We start from the raw sequence: 24,908 nt of genomic DNA, 5'->3' as shown, positions 1-24,908 counted from the left end.
AGCATCACATGTATTAATGTTATAGTTCTTCAATTTTTACTAGATTTCTGCTTTCTAGTGTGTGGTGCCGTCATTGGATGTTGACCTATATGTACATAATTTTAGTGTGGATTTTTTAAAACCATTTTGTTTGTCTGTGGAGCTGGGTCCGGCCGTTTAACTCCACAGCATGGTCAGTCAAGTGAACACAATTCCAAATATAGATCTCACTAAAGCTCTCATATGTATCTTTTCCATAAAGGTATTTTAATAGAAATCTGTAGCTTTAAGCTTATCTTTATTTCTTCAACAAACTTTTACTCTCTGCATCCATTTTTAGTGTTTGTAAATTTCCAAATACACTAGTGTTAAAAAATGCAGTTGTGATAAAGTCAGATATTTTCATCCTGCAAGCTGTAAAGTGTTTGCTTTTCTAGCTTCACAGAAATTTAGTGTACTTACTCATCTGAACTAATTCTAAAGCTAAACTAAGTCTGATGACTAGATTTTGTGGAAAGGCTTTTTAAGTCTGACAGAATCTAAGCAATGAGATCCTAACCATGAAAATGTGCTCCTCTTAGGCTAAGGCTATTTAGCCTAAGGCTAATTCAGTTGTTTCCACAATCGGCAACTTGTTCTTGTAGATAAAACTTTACCGCCATGGGATGAAATCAAATGAGAACTGTTTTTTTTTTCTGTTCACAGGATTTTTGGCAACCAAACCAACCAAAACTGCTGTCTCCATTCCATCTGGCCCAGCAACTTTCCCAAACCTTGGTTTTTCTTTAGCAGCTGCTTCCACTACTTCAGCGCCTGTTGCCTCTTTCTCCGCTGACCCATTCAGCATCGCTCCTGCAGCTCCTGTGTCATCATCAGGTTTCACCTTCTCTGTTCCATCCACAGTCTCCTCTTCAGTCCCTTCTACTTCTACCCTTGGGGGATCTGCACCTTTTGGTTCAGGATCCTCAAGCTTCACCTTTGCCTCCAAACCTGCCTCTGACATTCCCTCGGCACCTTTAAAATTTTCTTTTAGCAGCCTTCCTAAACCATCAGCAATGGGAGCTGCAGCCCCAGTTCCAACACCACAGAGCGTAGCTACTCCTGCCCCACCAACCGTGAAACTGAATCTAAATGAAAGGTATTTAATTTGATTAAATTAGAGTGTTCTTTTTGAGGTTTATTTTAGCACATTCACACATTTTTCTGCTCCTCCTTAAGGTTTTCAGCATTGGAGACCCCAGCACCTGCCCCACAGTCGTTTTCCTTCAGTTCCTCAACGCCCAAGACAGTAGTGTCTAATTCCAATAATACCAGCAGCCACCTCGCTCCAATTCTGACAGCTCCTCTAAATTCAGCTACAAAGCCACCAGCTGTATTAAGTAAGAAACTTTGCACAATCCTCTTTTTTTTTATCAAATAAATTCTTTACATTTCTGAAATGAACAATTTATGACTGGAGTTGTAATTCCATTATTATTATTGGATTTATCTTAGCCCCAGTGCATCCTGTACAGACTAGCACACCACCAGCAATGATCCAGAAGCCTGCACCTGCTGCCCAAAGCCGTGTCCAAACACCACAGGTCCTGTCTGTTTATTTGGAAGGATTTTTTGGGGGGGTTAAAGATCAACTACCTTTATCTTAATGTTTTCATTGTTTTGTTGTTTTTTTTAACTACAATATACAGTCATTTCAAATATACACTGAAGGGACTGAGTCTCCATTTTTAAGAATATTAAAATTAGTCATATATTTGTGTTTTATATGTACTTTTTAAACCTTATATGAAAATATTTTATCAGTTTTTGTTTTTGCTATGACACTGTTTGGCTTCTGTCAATTTTTGTTAGTTTTGTTAGATCCACCAGTTATTTCAAGTTAGGTTTATTTGAGTTTATTTTATTTTGTCTTTCTCTGTTTAGTTTGTTGTTAAGTTTTGTTGGTGGAATTTTGTATTTTTGATTTTATTTTTATTTTTTAAGATAAAACTTGACCAATGACCGATACAGTGTGAAAAATTATCCATTGTTGATTTCAACAGTAACAATCATTAGCATATAGACTAGAATAGAACAAATCAGTTTCAAACAGTTGTAGGTAATAGCTACGTAGAGTTTTGGGATATCCTGTCATACTTAATAGAACAATATACATAACAATAACTTTGTTTTTTTCTTTCTTACTTTTTTTAGTAAACATTATTGGTTTTATTTTGTTACAAAGACTGCAGACTCACTTTCTTGTTAGATTACATTTTGTTTCGTTAGTTTCTGAAAAACTGGATTCACGTTTCCATGAAATTAAATACTTTAGTTTCTTCCTGTTATTTAATATACAGAGAGAAACAGAGTATCACAATTTGAACATTTATATTTATTCTCAGTAGGAAGAACTAAACGCTATTTTTGGTTGTAAGTATACAGATATGAATCAATATGAGTTTCCCACGATCAAAAGCATTCAAAACATCCAAAGATCTCTGAATGTTTATTACAAGAGAGTTTTATTTTAGCACTGTTTTCCACTTGTCTGTGGTAATAACAGTTTAAATGGCATGACATGATTGTAGACAGCTAGTGTAACTGCTAGTTCGGTTAGCAATTAAGCAATTGTAAGAAACAGAGGTGTCTAATGATAATCAATTAACAAGGTCATAATGGCAGTGTAGAAAAATTATGCAGTATTTTCATGGTAACAAGCTAAATGGTGATGTGTGTCTGTTAAACTGAAACCTAAGGGACTGTGCTGGTAGCAGTTGCTATTAGCTATCTGGTGGTTAACTTAAAACAACTGGAGAAAACTGTTTTTTAACCAAGTTCTAATCTTTTATTGGTTATGTGATTTCATGTACTTTTCTCACTGCAGGCAGCTCTTAGTGCTAAGACCCTGGAGAAGCTACAGCAGAAGAAAGACTCAGATCCCATTATGGTTGGCATATTGGAGGAGGTAAGATATGATTGAGTCACTACCATATTTGGCTTCTAAGTGGAGTAGTTGTGAAAAAAAGTCAAAGCTTAATGGCCTAAAACATGTAGGGGTAAATGTCTAGATACTTTTGTTAAGTTTGTGCTTATTTTTTTTGCATTTGTAACTGCGCATGTATGTGAATCGTCTCCAGATTGCACACTTCCAAAAGGAAATAAATGATCTCAAGGCACGAAGTGCATGTGCTGACTTTAAGATTGGCACTAATGAGGAGATGAAGGAGTTGAGGAAGGAGTCGGACGATCTCCATGTTTTCACCCTAGAGATCAAGGAAACTACAGAGGTAACGCCATGGTTGATAAACCAAAGATGTTCAGTATATTCCTTGAAATGTCCCAAACCCTTTGTCCCCTGCTTCCTATTCTGGTTGTAATGGCCTCATATAATTTTACATTGTGATTAATAAAAAAAAAAAACTGAACCATCTTTTCCTTTTGTGGTTAGGAAAGACAATGCAGCACTTTGGAACTTGTTTATTACTAGAGCTAGACCTTTAACAGGAGGATGTTGCAATATTGTATGTAGCCTATGCATTGCTCATCTCCCTTCTGTCTGTTAAAAAATGAACCAAAATTAGTATTTAGTACAGCCCTAGAAGTAAAAAAGAATTGGCACTCATAAGCAGTAATCAACATGGTCATTTGGATAAATGTAATGTGATTACGCTGATATATCTTTGTAGCTGTTTCAGTTGTGTGTTTTGCTTTGCCCTAAAATATACTGTAATACGAATGTAGCTTTATGGGTTAGATTACATTTCTGTGATCACCCTATTAGGCTTCATATTAGACTATCCTGTCCAAACCAGTTTTTTTTTTTTTTTTTTGGCAGTCTCTCCATGGGGACATTGGCACTATGAAGACAACTTTACTGGAAGGGTTTGCTGGGGCCGAAGAAGCCAAGACCCAGAGTGAGCTGAGCCGAGACAGAAATTACAGACAGCTGCTGTACAAAAAGCCTCTGGACCCTCGCAGTGAGGAACAGCTAAAGGTGGGACAAAGAAAGCTGACTAATGTTTGCATTCATTATTTTTGTAAAGTGTTTTTTGAATAAATTGCCTACATATTCCTTTTTCCCCCTTTTTTTTTTTTCAGGAGATTCGCAGGCTCTACCAGTATGTCATGTTTGCTGTGGAAGATGTCAATGATGTGTTAGATGTAGAATGGGAGAAACACCTGGAGAAGAAGAAAAAGCAGAGGTAAGCACATAAAACCACTGATGGAGTATTTTATGCATGATGAAGATTTAAAGATATTTTAAGATACAATTTGAAATAATTATCATCTTCACAGACACATGGTAGTACCAGGGCGTGAGGGCCTTTTCACCACACTATCCAATAACCTGTCCATCATCAACCAGCAAAAGAACAGGCTCGACCAACTGGTTAAGGAACTCACTTCGCTGCAACTCTACAAAACAACTACTCCAATGATAAACCACGATAGTGGCTCAGTAACCACTCGTAGGTAGGGGCCAGCTGTTGTGAGAAGCAAAAAACTGTGGTATAGGTTTGATAATGACTTAAAGCATCAAGTTTACCTTGACTTAAATTAGCTACAGTTGTTATCTAGAGCAAATTCTAAGTAATTCAATATAATGTTAAATTTTCTGTTATTATTTTCATAACTGGATGGGCATTATCAATGTCATAAATTTTGAAATATCAGTGGATGTTAAATTGCTATAAAAATTATGATGTTTTCTGTGTTTTGACAGTTCTGACAGAGAGATTGAAAGTTTAGGGGATGCGCTACTTAAAGCCAGACTAGAAACAACTCCTCCTAAATCAAAAACTAAATCTCCAGGTATTAATCTTTCCTTATATTTCATATAAAAACAATAACTAATTTGATATTACTTAATCTCAACAAATACTTACTTTGATATTTCTACAGCAGTGAAGCTATCACCAGTGAAACAGTCACAGCTGCGTAACTTCCTCTCAAAGGGGCAGATGCCTCCTGTCCGCTCAACTGCACCAGGTACCCATCTTTTACTTAAACAAAGGTTTAACTTTAATGGTTACACTATTTTCTAGAAGTGGAAATCTTGATCAATTTGTTTTTCTCTCTAGAAGAAAATTGGTTTACTAATGTGTAGTTTAAATGTGTAGTTGTTTAGCTTTGTCAATAGTTCTGAAATCAACAAAGGTTGGAAAACATTACAAAATATAAACAGTGACCTGCCAGGAAACCATCTAGAAAGTCAGCATGCAGAGACCTCTGTTGAATTCCACAAATTACAACAAGTTAACATTTATGATACTACAAATATTACCATACTGCAGCCACAATATATATACATCAGGTTATTTAAATCTTCTTCGACTATTCTCTTGCAGCAAACCTGTCTCGTTCAGCCTTCCTCTCACCTAAATACTACGAGGACTTGGATGATGTGAGCTCTACATCCTCCCTGTCTCAGTCTCTGGACCCTCATCCAGCTCACTTAGAGTTGGAGGATGAGGAACTACAGCCAGAACCCCTTCCTGTGACTGTCATGCCCCCAGGATTGTCCACCCCCCGCCACCCCACAGTTGTGAGGACCCCCTCTATCCAGCCGGGCTTTGGAGCCATCCAGTCCACACCGTTAACCAAAATTCACTCGGTACAGGGTATGGGATTTGTACTCAGCCCTATTGTCAGCCCCGGTAAGTAATTTATGCCAGCTGTTGAGTTTATCATAGATTTGAATAAATTGGCATGTAAATTCAAGCCGTGACTTGCACCTTCAATGTCACATAGCTACAAAACACTATAGGTAGACCCTTTCATAAATGTTGCTCATTCATTTCAGTTCCAACCAATAAGATCAACCTCAGTGGGGCTGATAGCACTGCTCTTGCTACAAAAACAGTAAAACATGGAGCCCCACCAACTGAGAGGACCATACCTGTCACCATCCCTGCCCAACAGGCTGCAGCCACAGCTGCTCTCCGCAGACAGATGGCCAATCAAAAGACCGGTATATTCACAATCATTTGATTATTTTTTTAATCTTAACGGAGAGTATCATTTTTAACTTGTTTATGGGCAACATCGTGTGTATAATAGGCAGTTTTATATTATTGCTATACCCTTGTTAAATCACCAGGGGGAGACACAGACTTAAACGTCAACCCAAGCTTACATTCCCATGCAAACAGTCAGTGCATTCAGTCACATCTGCCTGTTCTGCGCATTTTCAATATAAACAGTGCATGTACATCTGTGTTAATAATTTGGTCACTCATGCAGTCTTGTGTGTGTTCCAGCTGTCGTCAGTACTTCCTTGACAGAGTCCACTTTAAAGACTGTTCCCCAGGTGGTCAATGTTCAGGAGCTCAAGGACAAAGGAACAATTGTGCCCATTCCCAACATCACCAGGTAAGATGCGTATTTGTCTCGTCTTTATAGTGATGAATAGGGTTCAAAAAACGTGTGATCTGGCAGAATGCAGACACTATGCATTCAACACTTTATGATTTTGTTTGTTTGTGAATTATTTTTGTTTTTAACTATGATTTTACTGAATTGACTGTAATTTATTAGTGGTACAGAAACCAGTTTATTTTCCACTTTATTTGACACTGGTAGGATAAGACTCAGTTTGCCAAACCTGCAGACCAATGGTACTAATTGATCTATGGCTCTTATTTTGAATCTGAAAAACTGTAAACAGTGTTTTCAGACATTCACTGATGACCTTTTAGCATTTTTGCTCCTATATATTGTCGCAAAGCATTCCAGTACTTGGTATTAAAAAGTAGGAGAAATAATGTTTCTCGGAAGTGTACATTTACTTTAAGATTTGTACATTTACGTTAAGATGTACGCATCAGAGTTGTTCTTGTGGGTGGCACTGGAGAAATAATATAGCACAGGTTTTCAGTGTTCCTCCTTTTGGTACAGGTGCCACACAGATTTGTTCCAGATAAAGTCAATTAGGATCTGTTTTGTCTTATCTGCATTATCCATTTACACTGTCTGTTGCTGTCTCTGTTTAGCATTAAGCATGTTATATAATTTTTTTGGTGTTACATCATCCCTATATTCACTTGGATCTATTTCAGACAGCGGGTAGACAGTCTGTCACTATGAGCCTTAAGGGGTCCAGTATTTGTGAGTGTCTCCTCAACATAAATTTATCAGACCACTGACTCTACCTAATATTAGCCAGTACACAGAATTGGTCTGTAGTTTTTGAGGATCCTATTTTTGTAAATACTGGTAAATTGGTAAGTTTTGGTAAATTTAAGTAATACAACAATCCCTGTATTATCACTATACTCATTTATTATACTTAGTATTCTCGTAATCATACTCATTGTTTATATAATCTTAGATTTTCTATGTTCAGAGTTCTCAAACAACAGGAAAAGACTCTGGTGCGTCAAATATAAAATAAAAATAAAAATACTGATAATCGTGCACACTAAATCGTGAGACAGTTGCAACCAAGTCAAGACACTATGTGGGAGGTCTTCATTTTTTTAGACAGTGTTTAAAGTTAATCATCAGTTTCTTCTGTTTCCTTATTTAAACTCCCTAAGGCTAATATACAGCATGTATATCATTGTATGTCACTTACAGTTTACTCCATAATTACTGGACAGCGTCAACCAGCTTGAGTGTTGGGAACTGGAGTACTAAAAGAAATGAAACCTTTGAATGATACCAATGTTTAAATGTAATTAACTGTGGAAAACCAAAAAGAAAGAGAGAGAGAAACTGAAAGCACATGGATGATCAAGAGAACAAGTACACAAGTAGGGAGACTATTCAGTGTAATTCTCAGGTTTGTTGTTTTTGTCTTTGTTGACACATGTAATTCATGGGCCAATACTAAAACAAGTGATATTTGTGGTTGTGGCGACCTGGTTTTATTAAACACAAAAACCTAATTTCAATAATATATTTTAGGTTTTTATATTTGTTCCATGTGGCTGGAACCAAAAAAACCTTTTCTTTTTCTCTTGTCTCTGCCAGCTCATCAGTACCAGATCAAGCAGGTCAGGTCTTTGCAACAGTTACGTCCAACCAGGCTAAACGAGTAAGTATTAGCTATCGCTAACCTACATTATCTTGCATCTTTTCGTAACCAGTACTCATTCATACAACTGGATTTTGCTGTATTCCTGTTCCTTAACAAAATGTACACAAGTGCACACAAAGAATGAACAACACACAAATAAAATTCTGTAATTTTTTTTTTTTTTTTACCTCTGATCAAATCTTTAGAGAGCATCCAACTTGTTGGATTACTGAGAGTTTTGCATTTGAACTGCACAGATCAGAAATGCGCTGATGATCACCCATGTTGATGTTACATTGCGGTTGGGTGACAGAGGAACTTGCACAATTCTACTTTCATTTACAGGCTAAACGTTCAGTATTATGGACATGATCCATACTTATGTCCAGGATCCTGTGTGCACACATGGGTTGTCTCCACACTTGTATAATTACATTTTATAGCAGCTAAGCTGCACCTTGTAGCAGTATACTTTAAGGAACATGCATTGAATTTCTCACTTCCATACATAATAAATAATGTTCTTCTGTATTAAGACTTTGTTGAATTACAGAATAATAACCTGGGGCTTTTTTGGCAGAATCCTACCCAAGGTATCCAGAAAATGACCACTGAAAATACAACCGCCACACAGGGAGGCTTTTTGTTTGGTAAGCATGATTATACATATTTTTCCTCTTGCCTGTTGCCCAGTTTTTACTACACAAAAACAAATTGCAGTACAGAATATTCCTTATGGTTCTTCACCATAGGTCTGCAGAATACTGATGCTGTTTTGCTTTTGGCCCTAAGTCAAAAATAAGGTGATGCTGCTGCTCTCATGGTTTTGACTAACTTCATAAACTTGTCCTTCAGATCAATCAGCCAAAGCAAATGCTCCTGCTAGCTCAGTGGAGCAAAGCACAAGCAAAGGCTTCTCCTTCACTTCAGGGTGAGTTGTCCTACGAAAAGTTAAAGGAACATTCTCAAATATATTTACTGTTTAACATGTTTAATATTGTGTGGTCTATTGAGGATTTTTTAAAATCAGAAGACAGTATAATCTAAATCTTCTGGGTAAACTACTACTACTACTACTACTACTACTACTACTACTGTTCTGGCTTTCTACATCCAAAGAATTGAATAAATGTGATTGTGTGTGGGGGAAAAGCAATGGTTTTACTTGACACAGGCACATCAACAGAATAGGAGATGTCAGGTATTGTTAGAAATGCATTGTTGTCAACCGTAGTTACAGTCATGACTACATACCTAATACATACCAAGCTCAGGTCTCTCTTGTCATGATTTAGGAGGGGCAAGAGGATTCTGCTGAACATAACTTAAAATCCAAACTAACAACAGCAGAGCTGCCAGGCTGTACATGTTTTGCATAGCAGCTACACACTTTGATATCAAAGCTGGTACAATTACTCATTCACATATATGCAAAAAGATAGTGACACCTTGTGAGCAGGGTATAAATGTCCGTGTCCTTCTTGCCCCTTTGTATTAATCAGTCCATATTTGTTGGCCTCATACCGCCACAGTGGCTAGTGTACCTTCATCAGCTCTGACAAAGCTCTTAGAACTCTTTAGATCTTTGCATCAATGTGAGCTCCCAGCAGAGCTTATTGAACATGCACAATTTGTTTCCGTGAATGGTCAATTGAAGGTATCAATTTGCAACTAACGAATGTGAAAGCGAGCATTGTTAACGTGTGTCAGCCACCAGCTCATTCCTTTTCATCACTTTTCAGAAGTTAATAGTGCACTCACTGTTGACTTAAATGTATTCTTTTGCAGGTCCACAAGTTTCAGTTTTGCTTCAGTTCCACAGGGAGCTGGGATATCCCAAGGTAAAAACAACACAGCAACTCAGTATCAGATAGTCTTATTATGATGCATGCGCCTTTTACCTTTTTTTTTTTTTTTTTTTTTTTTTTTCCCAGCAGTGAAGGATGTGAATAAATTCTCATTTGGAAATGGCAAGATGGTATTTGGCCAGACTGGAGAGGACACATTCTCCCTAATCCCTAAGTCTACATCCCCTGCTCTAGGCACTGCATCCCCCACCCTTCCTCCAACCTCAACAGGAGATGCAGGCAAACCCTCCCTTTCCACAACTGCCCTCAGGATAGAGCCACTACCCCCTAAGACAGTTGGAGGAGAGACTCTTGGGAGCTTTTCTGGACTGCGTGTGGGCCATGGAGAAGAGGCCAAAGATGCCCCCAACAAATCTGCTGCTGGCTCATTTACCTTTGGGGACACTGGGTTTAGTATGGGGAAGGGAACAGCAAAGTTTAGCTTTGGTGTGGGTCTCCAAAAGTCTGCAGAAGATTCCAATGGAGCAGACTTAGCCAAAGGGGCATCATCAGGTAGTTTGTTCAAGCCTCCTGAATCAAATACCAAGCCGGCCTTCTCCGTTCCCCCGTCTAGCTCATCACCTTCAGCCCTACCAACATCTTTCAGTAGTCTACTTGCAACATCTTCAGATTCTTCAGAGGAACCAAAAGTTTCCACACACCCTTCAGAACCAGCACCACCCCCTGAAAAAGAACTAGCTTCTAAACCGGCTGTAGAGAGTACCATTCCCCCTGTAGTTCTTGAGTCTGCAGGAGATGCAACAAGCACTGCAACCACTTCAACACCCATTGCACTAACTCCTTCGGCCACTCCTGCTCCTCCGCCAGAACTTTCCACCTCCAGCTCCGCACCAACTGATGCAACCCCTCCAGCACCAGCTAGTGCTGTTCCCACAATAGAGGTGACTGCAGTCAGCACTGCTACATCTGCTGTTGTGCCCTCTACAGCTGTTGCTACTTCCACTGTAACACCTGCCCCCCAGGTAGCTCCAGCAGCATTTCATGTGCCCATTTCTGACAAACCAGGTTCCATTTTTACCCAAACTGCTCCTCCAACAACAGGCAGCATCTCCCTTGGAGTTACACCTGCTATTAACACTGTTGCCCCTGTAGCCACCAATCCCACCCTTACTGTTGCCAATAGTACAACAGCTACTCCTATCAGTGCTGTGTTTGGACAACCCGCTTCACCTCCCTCTGTCACCTCAGCCCCAGCAGCCTCAGGCTTTAGCTCAGCTGGGTTTGGTGCACCAGCTGGAACTGGTTTTGGCAAATCTGTGTTTGGGCAGGTGAGTGGCTTTGGCCAACCTGCCAGTGGATCATCCAGTGGTTTTTCCTTTGGCCAGTCAGCATTTGGAACAAGTTCAAACAGTGCAACAACTGGGGGAAGTCTTTTTGGTGCCTCCACTGCTAGCAATGTAAGCTCTTTCACCTTTGGCACAAGCAGTGCCAATACAGCCAGCAGCACTGGCTCAGGACTGTTTGGACAAAGCACAGCTCCAGCATTTGGCCAGAGCTCTGCATTTGGGCAAGGCACTGTCTTTGGGAGTAACACCACCACATCATCATCTGCTGGATTTAGCTTTGGACAGCCATCAGGTAAGTGTGACTTTACTCGTCCTCTTACTGCTCATGGTTAAACTACAGGAAAGGTTTATCACTGCTATATAATAAAACCTAGAATTTCTGTGGACATAGCGACAGAAGTGAGTTTTGTGTGAAGACATTAAAGAGTGGAATAGTGTCACATAAGCAGTCTAAATTACAAATGTGAAATAATTACTATGATCAAATGAGTGCTTTTTTAAATGCAGTGACTTCATGATAAGACTGATTTTGAAAGGTGTTGACAGAACTTATTTTACTTTACTTTTATCTGCCCTTTTCTCTTCAGCAGTCACTATTTACTTTCACTTTGTCTTTTTTTTAAGGCCATGGTAATGCTTCTCCTTTATTTCATAAATCTAAACTCTAAATAGTTTTTTCAATCCTTGTTGCCAGGTCGTTTGTTTTAACATGTGGTGTGCCAGCTGTATATTGACACTGCATCTTGAATTAGCAAAAATGCAGTTCTGTGGTATAATATATAGTTTTAGATATGTAAATCTAATAAGTAAATACTTCTGACTACAAAATGTGGCCTACAAGGATTTCAATTTCAGACCATTCATTGCATTAAAAAAAGGTCAGGCAGCTATGTTGTTGACACTCTACATTTATAAATCAGAGCTACAAGGCCAAAAAACTGTTAATTCGTGTCTGACAACCCCTAATTATACTGCTTTACCGGTATGTGGGCTGTGTAAACTCATTCAGCTGATTGAAGTGTGATACTGAACACCTGATTTGTGCTGTACAGCTGGTGTGACTGAGTTGGAGATGTGTCTGTGAACTTTATGGGGGAGTAGCAGTCGGTGGAAGAAAAGTGGCATGATGGGAGTTGTCCAAAAGAGTCTCCAAATTCCCGACATAGTATGGGAAAGTCTGTCTCCGAACAGCTGATGTGAGTGTAGCAGCTCAGCAGTTAGATATAGCTAGGCACTGGGATTGGGGAAATTTCCAGAGTCAGTTCATTTTTGTTTTGACACTGGATGACAAAAAGGGAAGTTGTTAAGTGGTGAGTCTTATTTGTTTTTGTGTAGTACCACAGCCTACATGGCCTCTACTAGTGCTGAGTTAAAAGACAATGCTTCAGTCTTGACTGTTTCTCTTTATTTAATTACAGCTTTTGGCTGCTTGTCTGCCACCCCTGTGTTTGGCCAGCAACCCAGCAGTGGGAGTGTTTTTGGACAGGTATTATCCACTGGTTTACTTTGATACTGCAACCTTTAGAGAATAGTATTTTTTATTTTCTTCATGTTGTTTAACTAATATATCTCTGCCAGCCTCAGCAGACATCTGGTGGGAGCCTGTTTGGTTCAAGTTCAACCAATACAGCAGGTTCATCTGCAGCTGGAGGATTCTTTAGTGGCCTGGGAGGCAAACCCAGTGAGGAAGCAGCCAACAAGAACCCATTCGGCAGCACTGCATCCACCGGAGGGTTTGGACAGTCTGCTCAGACAGGTATTGTAGTCTAACATAATCTGAATCTTAATCTATTAAATATTTGTGTTGCTTATATTGAGTGAGTTTTGCCATAAACCAATCCAAAATTGTAATGTATTTATTGGCTTTTGGAGCTACATTTATCTGCCATTTTGTTACTCTAGGTACCAACAGTCTATTTGGGAACAGTGGTGCAAAGACCTTTAGTTTTGGACAATCCTCCTTTGGTGAGCAGAAATCTGCGGGGACCTTTAGCACTGGGGCAGGAAGTGTTGCAGCCCAGGGCTTTGGCTCATTCTCTACTCCAACAAAACCAGGTACAAGGCCTCCCATATTTTTAAAATAATAACACTTCTGTTTTTCAAATCTTACGGACTCATTTTTCAGAGACACTCACTCACTAAATTTTCACTTTTTGGGGGGGTGGGGGGATGTTATAATGAGGTAGATGGAGGGGGGAAAAAACTGTGCACCTGTACGTAGTAACTTTTAACTCTGCAACCATCTTGTGACATTGCTTTCTCTTTTTATCATCTGAGCTGTAGTACAGCAAGTGCCTTTAGTATCTCCTCATGCCGGCTGAGCAGAAAGTGAGCTAGTCAGATGCTCTGTCAGTACCTGGCAGAATACTGCTGATGCAACGTTACCTTTCAGTACTGCTGAGTCACAGTGCATAGGCCCAGATGTGGTGTATTTATGTATCGGATGTGTATTAGTTACACAAAAAGGCCACTTTCAATATTCTGCATTGTGAAACTGCTTTCTTTCCTCCATACGCTACTGTAAGCTCCAATAATATTTTGCACATTACCAGTTCAGAGTGAATGGAATGGAGGTGCACGTGAAATGTTTAGAGCAAGTGTGTCAAATTAACATAAACCCTGCCCATAGAGTTTATTTGGTTTTCAATATACAAATTCGGTTTCTTCATTTGGTTTTTCTTTTTTGTAGTAATAAGAGCAGCACCCCAAAGCATCCCTCCACTCCACTGTGATATTGGTACCATTCAGCACGCTAATGCCGTATCGTTGGCTCTCGTTCAGGGAATGTAATCTTGTTACATTAGCTCAATCAATTATTTACTGGAGCATGCTGGTAGCCAGGCTGAAATTTCACTACACCCTCTTTGCCCTGGCACTTCCACCTCTTAAGCTTTGAGTCTGTGTGAAGTATTCATCCTGTTGTTAAATATGTTAATAAAACAAATTCACTGCACACAAGACAGAATATAGTCACTGTGTTTTCCATGCTGAGAGTGTGAGTTACAGTATTGAGCAGGTTCATATTGATTGTTTTAACTTTTCAGGAAACCACATGTAGAATGTTTCACTCTGAAGAAAAATAGCTTCATATTCAGTGTTACAAGTTTAGGAACTTATTTGTCTTCTTCTCGGTAGCCGGTTTTGGCACTGCTCCAGTGTTTGGAAGCCCCCCTTCTTTTGGTGGTTCACCAGCATTCGGTGGTGCAGCCTCATTTGGCTCCAGCCCTTCATTCAGCAACACAATGGGTTCCACAGCTGGTAAAGTGTTTGGAGAGGGAACGGCCGCCTCCAATATGGGAGGATTTGGGTAAGAAACATCACAACACAAACTTTAAAGCAGCAGATCATTTACGTGGCACAACCAGTAATTAACAGAAACTGTCAGACCTTGAACTAAGTGTTCATTTTCATTTGGAGTTCGTAGGCATTCGAATTGTTAGTGTTGCCAGGCTTTTCGTGCAGTACAGAGCAGCTTATTTAGAAATCGACATTTGTGTTATTTCTCTCACTCACTGCACCATCACACAAGCATAATACATAAAGTAACTGAAGGGAGAGAGGCATTCATCACACTCTAAACACTCTATTAACATACTGTGGAGACAAACCTGTAATAAAACATTCATGCTGGGTAGCCAAATGTAAGCCCCTCTCTGAAATTTTGTCCGGTATAGTGACTCTGATTTTTAGTGTTGAATGCCATAAAATACCCAAGGTAAGTTTTCTTTAAACTTCTAAAGATTGTGATAAATAATAACAATATAATAAAGAACTGAAAATTCTGATAAATGTGCATCTCTCTGACTCTTTGGAAGAAGTTTGCTCGCATGCGCTGGTTCTTCACTCAATCCCCAGTTTTGTAGATGCTGACTTATATTACTTTGTATGTTAGTGTTGAAATGTGACTGCTTGTTGCTCTTCAATCTGTCTGAGTTTGTACTTGGTTTTAACATAACCATTCTCCCTACTAATGGAAACGCTGCAGAGTAATTGTCATTTTACGCATGAGATTGTGGTCTGGTAGATTATTTGAAATTTCAGTTTTGATATAATTATTTATGCAGCTGAAATCTGAGTAAAATGGAATTTAATTTAACTATGAAATATGGAGAAGCACAAAATGGGAACACATTTATAGCCCACAGCAAGTCAGCATTAAACCAGCTAAAGTTTCATTTTAGTTATGGAACAAGGGATTAATTCATCTCCTGTATTCTTCCCACCCTTTTCTACTCCTGTTGTTTTTTTCCCACTTTATCAGCCCATATTTGTGATAGCAGTAAGCCAGGCTATGAGCTCAAACTATGGAGCTCTGTGCATGACTAGATTATTCCCCTCAGATAATCTCACTCCAGGGTCATACCGCCTACAGATTAGACCGACCTGCGCTCTCTGTTTCTTTCTGTGTGTGTGTGTCTGTCTGTTTGTGTGTTGATTATTCTCTCTTTTCTGTCCCTTTGGACTCGATGGGTGTAGGCCCTGTAGAAAGGATTACAGCATTAAACCCCTGTCTCTCAATCCTCTCTCTCTCACACACACACACACACACACACACACACACACACACACACACACACACACACACACACACACACACACACACACACACACACACACACACACTAACTGATACCTTTGACCTTATTTGCATGTTTCTTTGAAAGGAGCTAGAAAAGAAACAATTATAAATAATTCTTTTTACATTGTTTAACTAAACTGTATGAAGCCTGGCTCTTAAATAGCCCTTTGAATTTCATTTCATCACCCCCCGTCAGTCTCTCTATTTCAGTTCCTCCTTTTGACTTTACCATATACCATCTTCTGTGTCTGCTCCCATTTGTAGGTTTGCCTCACCTACCAATGCCCCTTCTTTTGGAGCTCTAGCCAATCAAAGTGCTCCATCATTCGGGAGCCTGGCTCAGCAGGGCTCCGGGTTTGTAAGCCAGCCCAGCACCTTCTCAGGCTTTGGGCAACAGCCACAGACAGGAGGTGAGACTGCTACTTCAGTTTCCTTTTTTCCTTTTGTCATCTTCAAATGGCCTCTTGTTTAAAAGCACTTAGAAGAACATAATTCTTGGACATAATGTTAAATTAACTTGCATGCTTTTCCTGACATTACCTGCTATATTACTGTAATAATACTTCACCAAGTAATGTGGTAGTCTCCCAGTTCATCTATTAAAGTATAAACAGTGCAAACTGATGATTATTTAATAGGACTTGGTTCTGATTCAGAGGCATCTCTCAGCTAACACTCTGCAGAGATGATATTCATAAGTTTTGTTTAGTTTGCATGCATAACCCACATTTCTTCACTTGCCACCTTCCTCCTGCTTGTTTCTGTCTAATAGTTGTTTCTTTTTCATAGTTTTGCCTCCTCAGCTTTAATTAGTCACCTTTGCATTTCTGCAAAATGGTGTATTATATAATAGTCTGCCTTGCTGTCACGTTACACACACACACACACACACACACACACACACACAGCATACAGACCTCTTTTAGATGACTCCTATACATCATATCATAGTTTTGCCACCTCAGTTTTGATTAGTCACCTTTGCATTTCTGCAAAATGATGACTCATATACTGTAGACTGGGTTTTGTGTCTTCTGGCGGTTAACAACTTTTAACAGTTGTTTTTATTGCTACATTCACTGAACTAATTCCACTTCCATTTTGTAGGATTTTCTGGACCCTCATTTGGCTCTGCAAACCAGTAAGTATGGGCATTTCTTTTTTATTGATATTATTTAGTGTTTTCAGTGTAAATTAAGTGCTGAGTAGACATTCCTACATTTTTCTCTTCCTCCTTGGTATCAGTGCTGAGGCACAACTCTACTCCCCGTAGAAACCTTTATATCGAATACCACCCCATTTCTCCACATTCTTCTTAAAAAATAAACTTCTCCTCACTTCTCCTGTCTTTAAAGTAAAATTTCTGTTGATAAAAATTCCAATCAATACAGCGCCACACATACTAAATATACAGCAAGTATGGCTTATCATCATAAACCCCTCTGGGATGTTGCTGTCCCAGAAATGAGTGGTGTATAACTCTAATGCTTTAGTAGCACTAATTGCACCCTTGTGATAAGATTTGTCATGCCCATCTCTCTCTCTCTCTCTCTCTCTCTCTCTCTCTCTCTCTCTCTCTCTCTCTCTCTCTCTCTCTCTCTCTCTCTCTCTCTCTCTCTCTCTCTCTCTCTCTCTCTCTCTCTCTCTCTCTCTCTCTCTCTCTCTCTCTCTCTCTCTCTCTCTCTCATATATATATATATATCCATCAGTCCCACTTTATGTCACCCTCTTATGCTGCTTCCGTTTGCTGTGTGTCACATGGCAGCCAGTATTCCCCAGGGTGCGTTCCAGTGGAATGCACTCTGAAGGGTGCAGGAGTGTGTGGAGAAAAGGCTTAGCCTATTAGCCACACTCCTATGCTTTTAATAATACTATTCCTCTCTTTTTTCATATGTATTTTGTTTGCTTTTACCTGTGCATTTACTGTTTTTATTTTCACGATACATTGTTCTGCCTTGACACATTTTTGTATTGTTGTTTGCAGTGTGACTAGTTTATGGACAGTTTATGGTGTACACATGATTTTCATCACTGCCAGAACAGCAACACAACACACCACACACAGCTTAACACAGATCACTAGCTAATCTTGCACAAAATCTTTACGATCAAATGTGAAAATATTTAGTCATATTGCCATTTTGATAATTGTGTTTAATGGATGATATATTTAATATTTGATACAAACCTTGATACAAAATTGACAGTTCCGTGGGGCTTCTGTATAATTTTAGAAACATTTTGTTCTAATTTAGTTAAAAATGATGACATCTTTCGGAATCTTGCTAATAAGGTATTTGAAGTTCTAGATATTTGATTTACACATTCATTCTAATAATACTGCTGTTTTCAACCTTTGAAACTCTTTGTCAGTGATCTCTCTGTTTGTTCTGTGTGTATTGTTTCTTCTTCCAGATCCGCTTCACAAACATTTACCAGTTGGAGGAGCTAGTATGATTAAACCTCTGTGAGCTAGGGACCACTTACAGTACTTTCTGCAATCAAGTTCTCTGTGCCACACAGTGGTGAAAGGGAAATGGGAAGACTTGCATTTTCTCTGCAGAAAAACTTTTTTATATTTTAGGAAAATGTATAACTTTTCAGGCAGTGTGGAGTTCATTCTCTCCCTGCGGTACCAGTACCGTGTTACGTAATCTTAATATTTTCTTAGGACACAAGAATGAAGTTTATCATTTATACAAGCAAAAAAGATAGATCTGTGGGAGTTATTTGGAAAAACAAAGTTTCTAGAATTGAAAAAAAAATAAAGCAAGTAAATGACATCAGAAAATGTTACGCACTGATGTAGTTTACAGACTCTGCCACACTTCATTATCATATTTTCATAACTTTCACATCCCTGGTTGTTGTCGTCTCTCCGGGATTTTAACATTTTACTTTGCGCACTTTGAAACATCAGAATATGCAAAACTTCAAGCTTTACTTTCAGCATTTGACGCATTTTTCTTTTCTTTGTCATGTTCAACACAGTCTTGAACAGATATGTCAAAACACCCTTATAGATTCCATCAGAATTAAACAAACCCACATTTTAAAATATGTTTAAAGAAGCCAAAAATAATTATTCTTTAAGAATTTCCCTTGAAATGAGTTTTGCCTTAATTTCCCCCTTTGATGTAAATTTTTACACAACAAAATGGAAATCAATGACATTTCTCAAAAAAATGATTGTCTATTCTAGATGCTCATTCTCTCAACAATTCTTTTGGTAATAAAGCTATTTGTAAAAAAGCTCATTCTCTATGTTGTATGTTATGTATTGCTGTACAAAAATATCCCAGTATATAGTGTCACAACAAACAGTTCAGCCCATTCCTCTAAAATGTTGCCACACATTAAAAAGTCACTCAGATTGTATTGTCTTTGTCTATTACCCATGTAAAGCAGTGTTAATTTGTGGTGGTAGCCCTGGGCCATTTTTAGATGCTTCACCTATTAATGCAAAATCCTTCCTGATATGCAGCTCCTTCCTCCAGTCTTGGCGAAGAATTCATCGGCTCGCATACCGAGCTAAATTGGTTTTGGAGAAAGCTGATGTGGACCTACCGCCTTTATCAGGGCCTTGATGTTGTGGCATGTGATCACTCTTCGCTGAATCACATTCCCAGCTCACGGCTGTGGACCATGTCACTGTCACTCTGTTGACCCTTATCTTGTGTCTTCCACCAAATGGTTTTCCGAGTTCCTGGTTGCTCTGAAGTGGCACAGGAATGTCAGGGTCATAACACGAGACCTATAGTAGACACTGAAATGTCAAGTCTGCATTCCCTAGTAGTTTTTAATAGAAATAAACCTGTGGCTGGAGCCACTGGTTTGGGTGTTGAAACAGTTGTAATTCTGTCATATACAGTATGGTTTCTGTTTTATTTTGTCTGACAAGTCAAAGGATTCATCATCAGATGATCAGCAATGTATCAATTTGATACACTTGGACACATTAGCAGATTACAGAGGCACACAGGCAGTTACGGAGCCCAAAGTCTAATGCTTTCAGCTAAGGCGGATGAGCTTATGAGATTTCCAGCACCCACTCCACAACTGGCATGTGTGTTTTATTTCCCTTCCGCAAATGCTTGATATTGACAGTACTTTTTTGATCATGTAAAGGGCAGGGGGGGAAAAATCTAACAGGAGGACAGCTGTCTTCATGGAATCCAGATAAAAATAGCTTAGTCCTAATCACCCACCACTCCTCCACCGACCCCACGCTGTCTCATTCTCTCATTCTTTGTTCATGCCCCCATCTCCACCAACTAGAGAGTGGTGACTAGCCACACTTGTCCACATCTTGTTTTGTTTCACTGATGTGTTCATTACCTCCCTACAGTACTAGATCCTATATCTATATATAAGGCATATCTTACCATTGTTATGCTCCTATGGTGAATGATACTGTGCACAGTGCATCACTCCATTGTTCAGGTCACACTGCTGTGTGAGGTGAGCACCATAAGCATTTGAGGGCCAGCTCAACAATCATGCTACAGTTTTCTCTAATGGGCAATGCTGTTTGCACAAGTAATCAAATCCAATAATCCACTAACCAACAATGGAGAACTTGCTCTGCACTTCACTTTTTCGAAGGCCCCCCTCAGTTTGGACAATGATGCATACATACATACATACATATATAGCAGCCTCACTGTTTTTTTTACATTAAGAAACATATACTGAGGTCAAAGAGACAAGTTGTTAGTGCAAGTGTGCAGAAAATACTTAAGTAGGTTACATGTAAAACATATTAAAATATCTGCAAAACTTCTAACATTCCCATTATCCTCAGTTGTACAGTTTTCAGTGCTTATAAGCAAATCATAGCAAGTTTTGGTTTATGCCCATGATTGATCAGGCCATTTTCAAAAATAGCCCAATGCTAAAGAAAACAAAGCACAGCTTTTACTTTGTACATGACCATGTTAAGTTTAAATAGTAATTTCAATTGGTCAATGGTGACCTGGCTTTTAGCTGGAACAATGCAGAGCTGTATTGCCCTCAATTGTGCTCATAGTAGCACTGACACATTTATTGTATCCCATTTGTCACCTCCAAATACATGTATTACCATGTCAATCTGCTCTTACACGCTCCTGTGGGTCCTGCTTCTTTTGCCAGTATTCATGCTGAAATGCCAAGCACAGCTTTGAGCATTATAGCAGCACTGACATGAAAATAATAGATGTCAAATAACATCTGAGCCACTATTCCAGTAAGTCTGTCCCAACCTCACCTTTAATTACTTGCCTGCCTCACTTCTCCTGTCTTTAACTCGTTCATAGGGATTATGCAGTTCCGTATCACCTCCTATCCAGATACTTCAAAGGGACTCTACACTGAAATATTTAATTTCCATCAACCTCCATTCCGTCTTCCAAGTCTGCACGAAATGTACTGAAAAGGAGCCACAGCCCTGCAGAAAAGTCTGCTCTCTCTTTTCTGTTTAGATGTGGCACCACATAAATTGGTGCATGCAGCAACTACTTGCTGCCTACTTTGCATGTAAATAGATTACTCAAAATAGACTTGTAAGTCTTGAAGACTAGTAATTATTTGATCATGGATGATAGGGGGAAGGCACTGAGCATCACCATAGTAGTAGAGTTGCTGCACAGAATCCCTTAATGATTTTAAATAAAAGCCTGAAATAAAAGGTACCAATCAAGGCAACAAGTGCTTTTTCTTATACTGTATGAAACATTTGTTATACTGTTAATCCTAAGTCCCACTCCAGTTAATAAGGATGTAATGGGAAAATCCACAAGTAAGTAGATAGAAAACAGGCACCATATGGAAGTTCACGGTTTGCTATGGCAGTAAGCATACATGCATATCCATCCATAATCACTGTGAATCTGCGAGATCAGATGTACAGCATTTAGAGTAGATTCAAAATATCTGAATAGGTACCTAATTTTGCATATATCAACCGACCTACGCAGCTTTGCCATATCCAGCCCCCTGTTCCTCACTCTTATCGTAGTTCTTAGGTATTTGTGGTGGTGAGCACTTTAGAGATTTACTTTAAGCTGTTTTTCTTTGAAAGTGTAAGAACTGAGACATAGCCGGTCTCTCAGCGTAACCCCTGAGTTTCCCACTCCAGTGAACATTCTCTGTTTCTCTTAAAGAGGATTTCAGTTTGAGCTCAGGTTTTGGATTCACCCAGACTTCTTCGTGTTCACAGAGAACGTATCTCAAGTCGTAGCTATGTCATTTCTTAATCAGACCTTGTGTAAAATAGTTTGGTTGGAAGGATTTTTATTTACTGTAAATTATGATTTTTATTTTTTCTGAAAAACACTCAGCCAGCTCATCGTTGCAAAAATATGCTTTTGAGAGAATTTTAGTTTTGTGTTTGAATCTCAGTCAAGACTGTAATTAATGTTCTTATTTGTTGAATCAAGGGTTTTCCCTTTTCACTAAGCAAGCATGTTGGGTTTGAATGCATAATAAATACTGCTAACAGCAGCAGTATTTATTATGCATTCAATTGGAGTACATAAAGTAGCTAAATCTATATCTCCCCCTAAAAGCATTCTTTTTTTTTTCAAAATGTTTTTTTAACATTGGTAAAACCTGAAAATCTGTTGTGAGACTTTGCAAATGAGCACAGAACAAAAGGAGCTTTTACCATGTCAGGTCAAATTCCCTTTTTGTTGCCATTTTGTTTCTCAACTTTCTGTACAAAACTCCTTTATCCATAAATCATTAATATGTTTAGGAAGCAATATCCAAAGCATTACTTCTAGCCCATAACCAGTACATACTGTAAGTGGTGCAATTGCTGTCAGAAAACGTTTTATTGAGGAAGTTGACTTGAACTCAGTGCCTTTTTGTAGGACCTTCTTGATTTATGGAAGTGCTACAGATCACGCTGTTGTGTGAAATGACAAGACATGACAGTTGTCCACACTCATGCTTTTTTTAAGCAAACTGTTTTTGCTGAATGTTGTCCGGGGCTTGTCAGACATCAGTCCAGATGTTGTTTAAACATCCGTCTCTTGCATAACTGTAGAGGTTTCACAGTTAGATGGCTTAACATGGATTCTTCTACTTTGCTTGATTATTGCATAAAAATATGTTATGTAATCAGAATCGGGAAACTGTTTATTGCCAGGCATAGTTAAGAACACTTAACAGTGGTAGGAATTTGTCTTGATGTCAGGTGCCAACACATAATCTAAAATATAAAGTTAAGATGCAAAGCAGTGACACACAACAAATATGAAGTATGTACACAAACATAGAATAAAATACATTAAAAATAAAATTTGCTTTGTACAGAAAGTGGTGGGGAATGGGAGGTAATACAACTGGAATAAGTGAGAGTGACTAGTCGTGAGTTGTTCTTGTGGCGTGAGGTCCTGATGGACCAGAGCCTGTAGCCAGAGGGAAGGGGCGGAAACAGTTCATGTCCGGGATGAGCGGGGTCAGCTGCAAACCTGCCTGCCTCCTGAAGAGATGGGAGGCTGCAGCCAATAACCTTCTCAGCAGGGTAGATGATGAGTTGCAGCTTGGTCCTGTCCCTGGCCTTGGCTTCAGCAAACCAGACTAAGGTGGAGGATGTGAGAATGGATTCGATGATGACAGTGTAGAAATTCACCAACATCTGCACAGGGAAGTGAAACTTATTCAGCTGCTGCAAGAAGTACAGCCTCTGCTGAGCTTTCTTGGTGAGGGAGCTAATGTTCGGCTCCCACTTGAGCTCCTGGGTGGTGCCCACGAAGGAAAAAGGTCTCGACAGAGGTCACCAGAGTGCCGCAGAGGATGACTGGTGGAAGTGGGGCTGGGCTGAAATCCACCATCATCTCCACTGTCTTGAGATCATTGAGCTCCAGGTTGTTCATGCTGAAACATGACACCAGGTGGTCCAGGACCCAGAGGTGGGGGGATCCAGATCCAGACTGTCATTGAGTCAGAAACATGCTTTCCCAGCCTCACAAAATGTCAAAATGTTCAGCTGGGAGAGTTTGTCTCAGAGCAGAGCTGGAACGACTCTATTGAAGGCAGAGCTGAAGTCCACAAACAGTAAACTGCCATAGGATCCTGGGAAGTCCAGATGCTAGAGGATGAAGTGGAGGGTTATGTTTACACCTTCGTCTACAGATCTGTTGGCTATGTAGCAAACTGAGGCTCTGTAATATCCTTGAGGTGGGACAAGAGGAGGCGTTTAAAAGACTTCATGACCACAAAATTCAGGGCAGTGGGTCTGTAAACATTAAGTCCCATGATCCTCCCCTTTTTTAGGGGCTGGTGCAATGGCCGAGGTCTTAATGCAGACTGGCACATGGCAGATCTCCAGGGAGGTGTTAAAAATGTCTGTGAACACCGGAGACAACTGATTGGCACAGTGCTGCAGGGTGGAGGGGGAGACGGAGTTCAGTCCTGCAGTTTTCTGGAGGCTCAGCCATTTAAACAGTCTATTCACATCTCCCTCTTTAATATTGTCTGCAGAGCTTCTGCAATACATAAAAGGCCTGAAAACACTGAGTTTAAAATGGTTGTAAAACATATTAAAAACTCCTCAATGTAATTATATTGTAAGGGGTGGAGCTTGCAGGAGGATTATCAAGGCTTTTTAAGTCAAATCTGTTCAAAGCACTGTCTGTTGATGATCATCTCAAGCTGGACACATGTTGATTTAGAAACATTAATATATAAAACATAAAAAACAGGTAATACATTGTATCTGGTATTTAAAGGGTCTTTAATTCAACCTGGTAAAACCTGGTTATTGTGTTTGTTGTAAAATTTTTCACTTTCAATTCGCCATGTTGTCTGGAATAAATACAGTATATGGACCAGACTCTGACAACCACGTGTCTTTTTTTCAAAACTAGCTGGAGTCCTAAATTTAAAATGTGTTATATTTAAAGCCCCCATTATATTTAACTATAATGTTAAATAAAAATCAAGAAGGTCACATAGTGACATTAAGTGTAAACTATCTCCTTCTTTAGCCAAGGTCGAGCTTGGTAAAGACGTACAGTGTGATACTCAGCCAAATCTGCAAAGCCAGTAAATCCACCAGAAACATCTGGTGCAAAAGAGGCAGACATGTCGTGATTATTTGGTGTTACACATAGGGACAGGTGGATGTATGCAGTGACACACTGCAACATACTCACACACTCTGAGCCATGTAAATATAGCTGTGAATGTGGAGTTCAGGAATGTTA

At 39.3% G+C, this 24,908-nt stretch overlaps 1 protein-coding gene across 6 annotated transcripts in view; it reads left to right on the top strand.

Moving 5' to 3' along the window:
* The window catches only part of nup214 (nucleoporin 214), a 31,076-nt gene extending 6,533 nt beyond the window's left edge, over nt 1–24,543 (top strand). Inside the window, exons 12-37 of one of the 6 annotated variants that reach the window (XM_067483172.1) lie at nt 685–1,117; nt 1,198–1,358; nt 1,474–1,562; nt 2,846–2,926; nt 3,099–3,248; nt 3,797–3,955; nt 4,060–4,163; nt 4,258–4,434; nt 4,685–4,773; nt 4,864–4,950; nt 5,310–5,618; nt 5,765–5,932; nt 6,222–6,333; nt 7,936–7,999; nt 8,562–8,631; nt 8,837–8,912; nt 9,770–9,822; nt 9,916–11,427; nt 12,554–12,621; nt 12,714–12,891; nt 13,038–13,190; nt 14,271–14,442; nt 15,979–16,124; nt 16,822–16,855; nt 17,970–18,007; nt 18,130–24,543. In XM_067483172.1, the coding sequence (XP_067339273.1) occupies nt 685–1,117; nt 1,198–1,358; nt 1,474–1,562; nt 2,846–2,926; nt 3,099–3,248; nt 3,797–3,955; nt 4,060–4,163; nt 4,258–4,434; nt 4,685–4,773; nt 4,864–4,950; nt 5,310–5,618; nt 5,765–5,932; nt 6,222–6,333; nt 7,936–7,999; nt 8,562–8,631; nt 8,837–8,912; nt 9,770–9,822; nt 9,916–11,427; nt 12,554–12,621; nt 12,714–12,891; nt 13,038–13,190; nt 14,271–14,442; nt 15,979–16,124; nt 16,822–16,855; nt 17,970–17,973 (4,649 nt within the window). In that variant the 3' untranslated portion in view covers nt 17,974–18,007; nt 18,130–24,543. The other 5 variants (XM_067483171.1, XM_067483173.1, XM_067483169.1 and 2 more) reach the window with 5 other exon arrangements.
* Nucleotides 24,544–24,908: the final 365 nt, after the last annotated feature.

Source organism: Channa argus, chromosome 18, assembly GCF_033026475.1.
Source record: "Channa argus isolate prfri chromosome 18, Channa argus male v1.0, whole genome shotgun sequence".
NCBI classification, from domain to species: Eukaryota; Metazoa; Chordata; class Actinopteri; order Anabantiformes; family Channidae; genus Channa; species Channa argus.
This window is presented reverse-complemented; position numbering and strand designations above follow the sequence as displayed.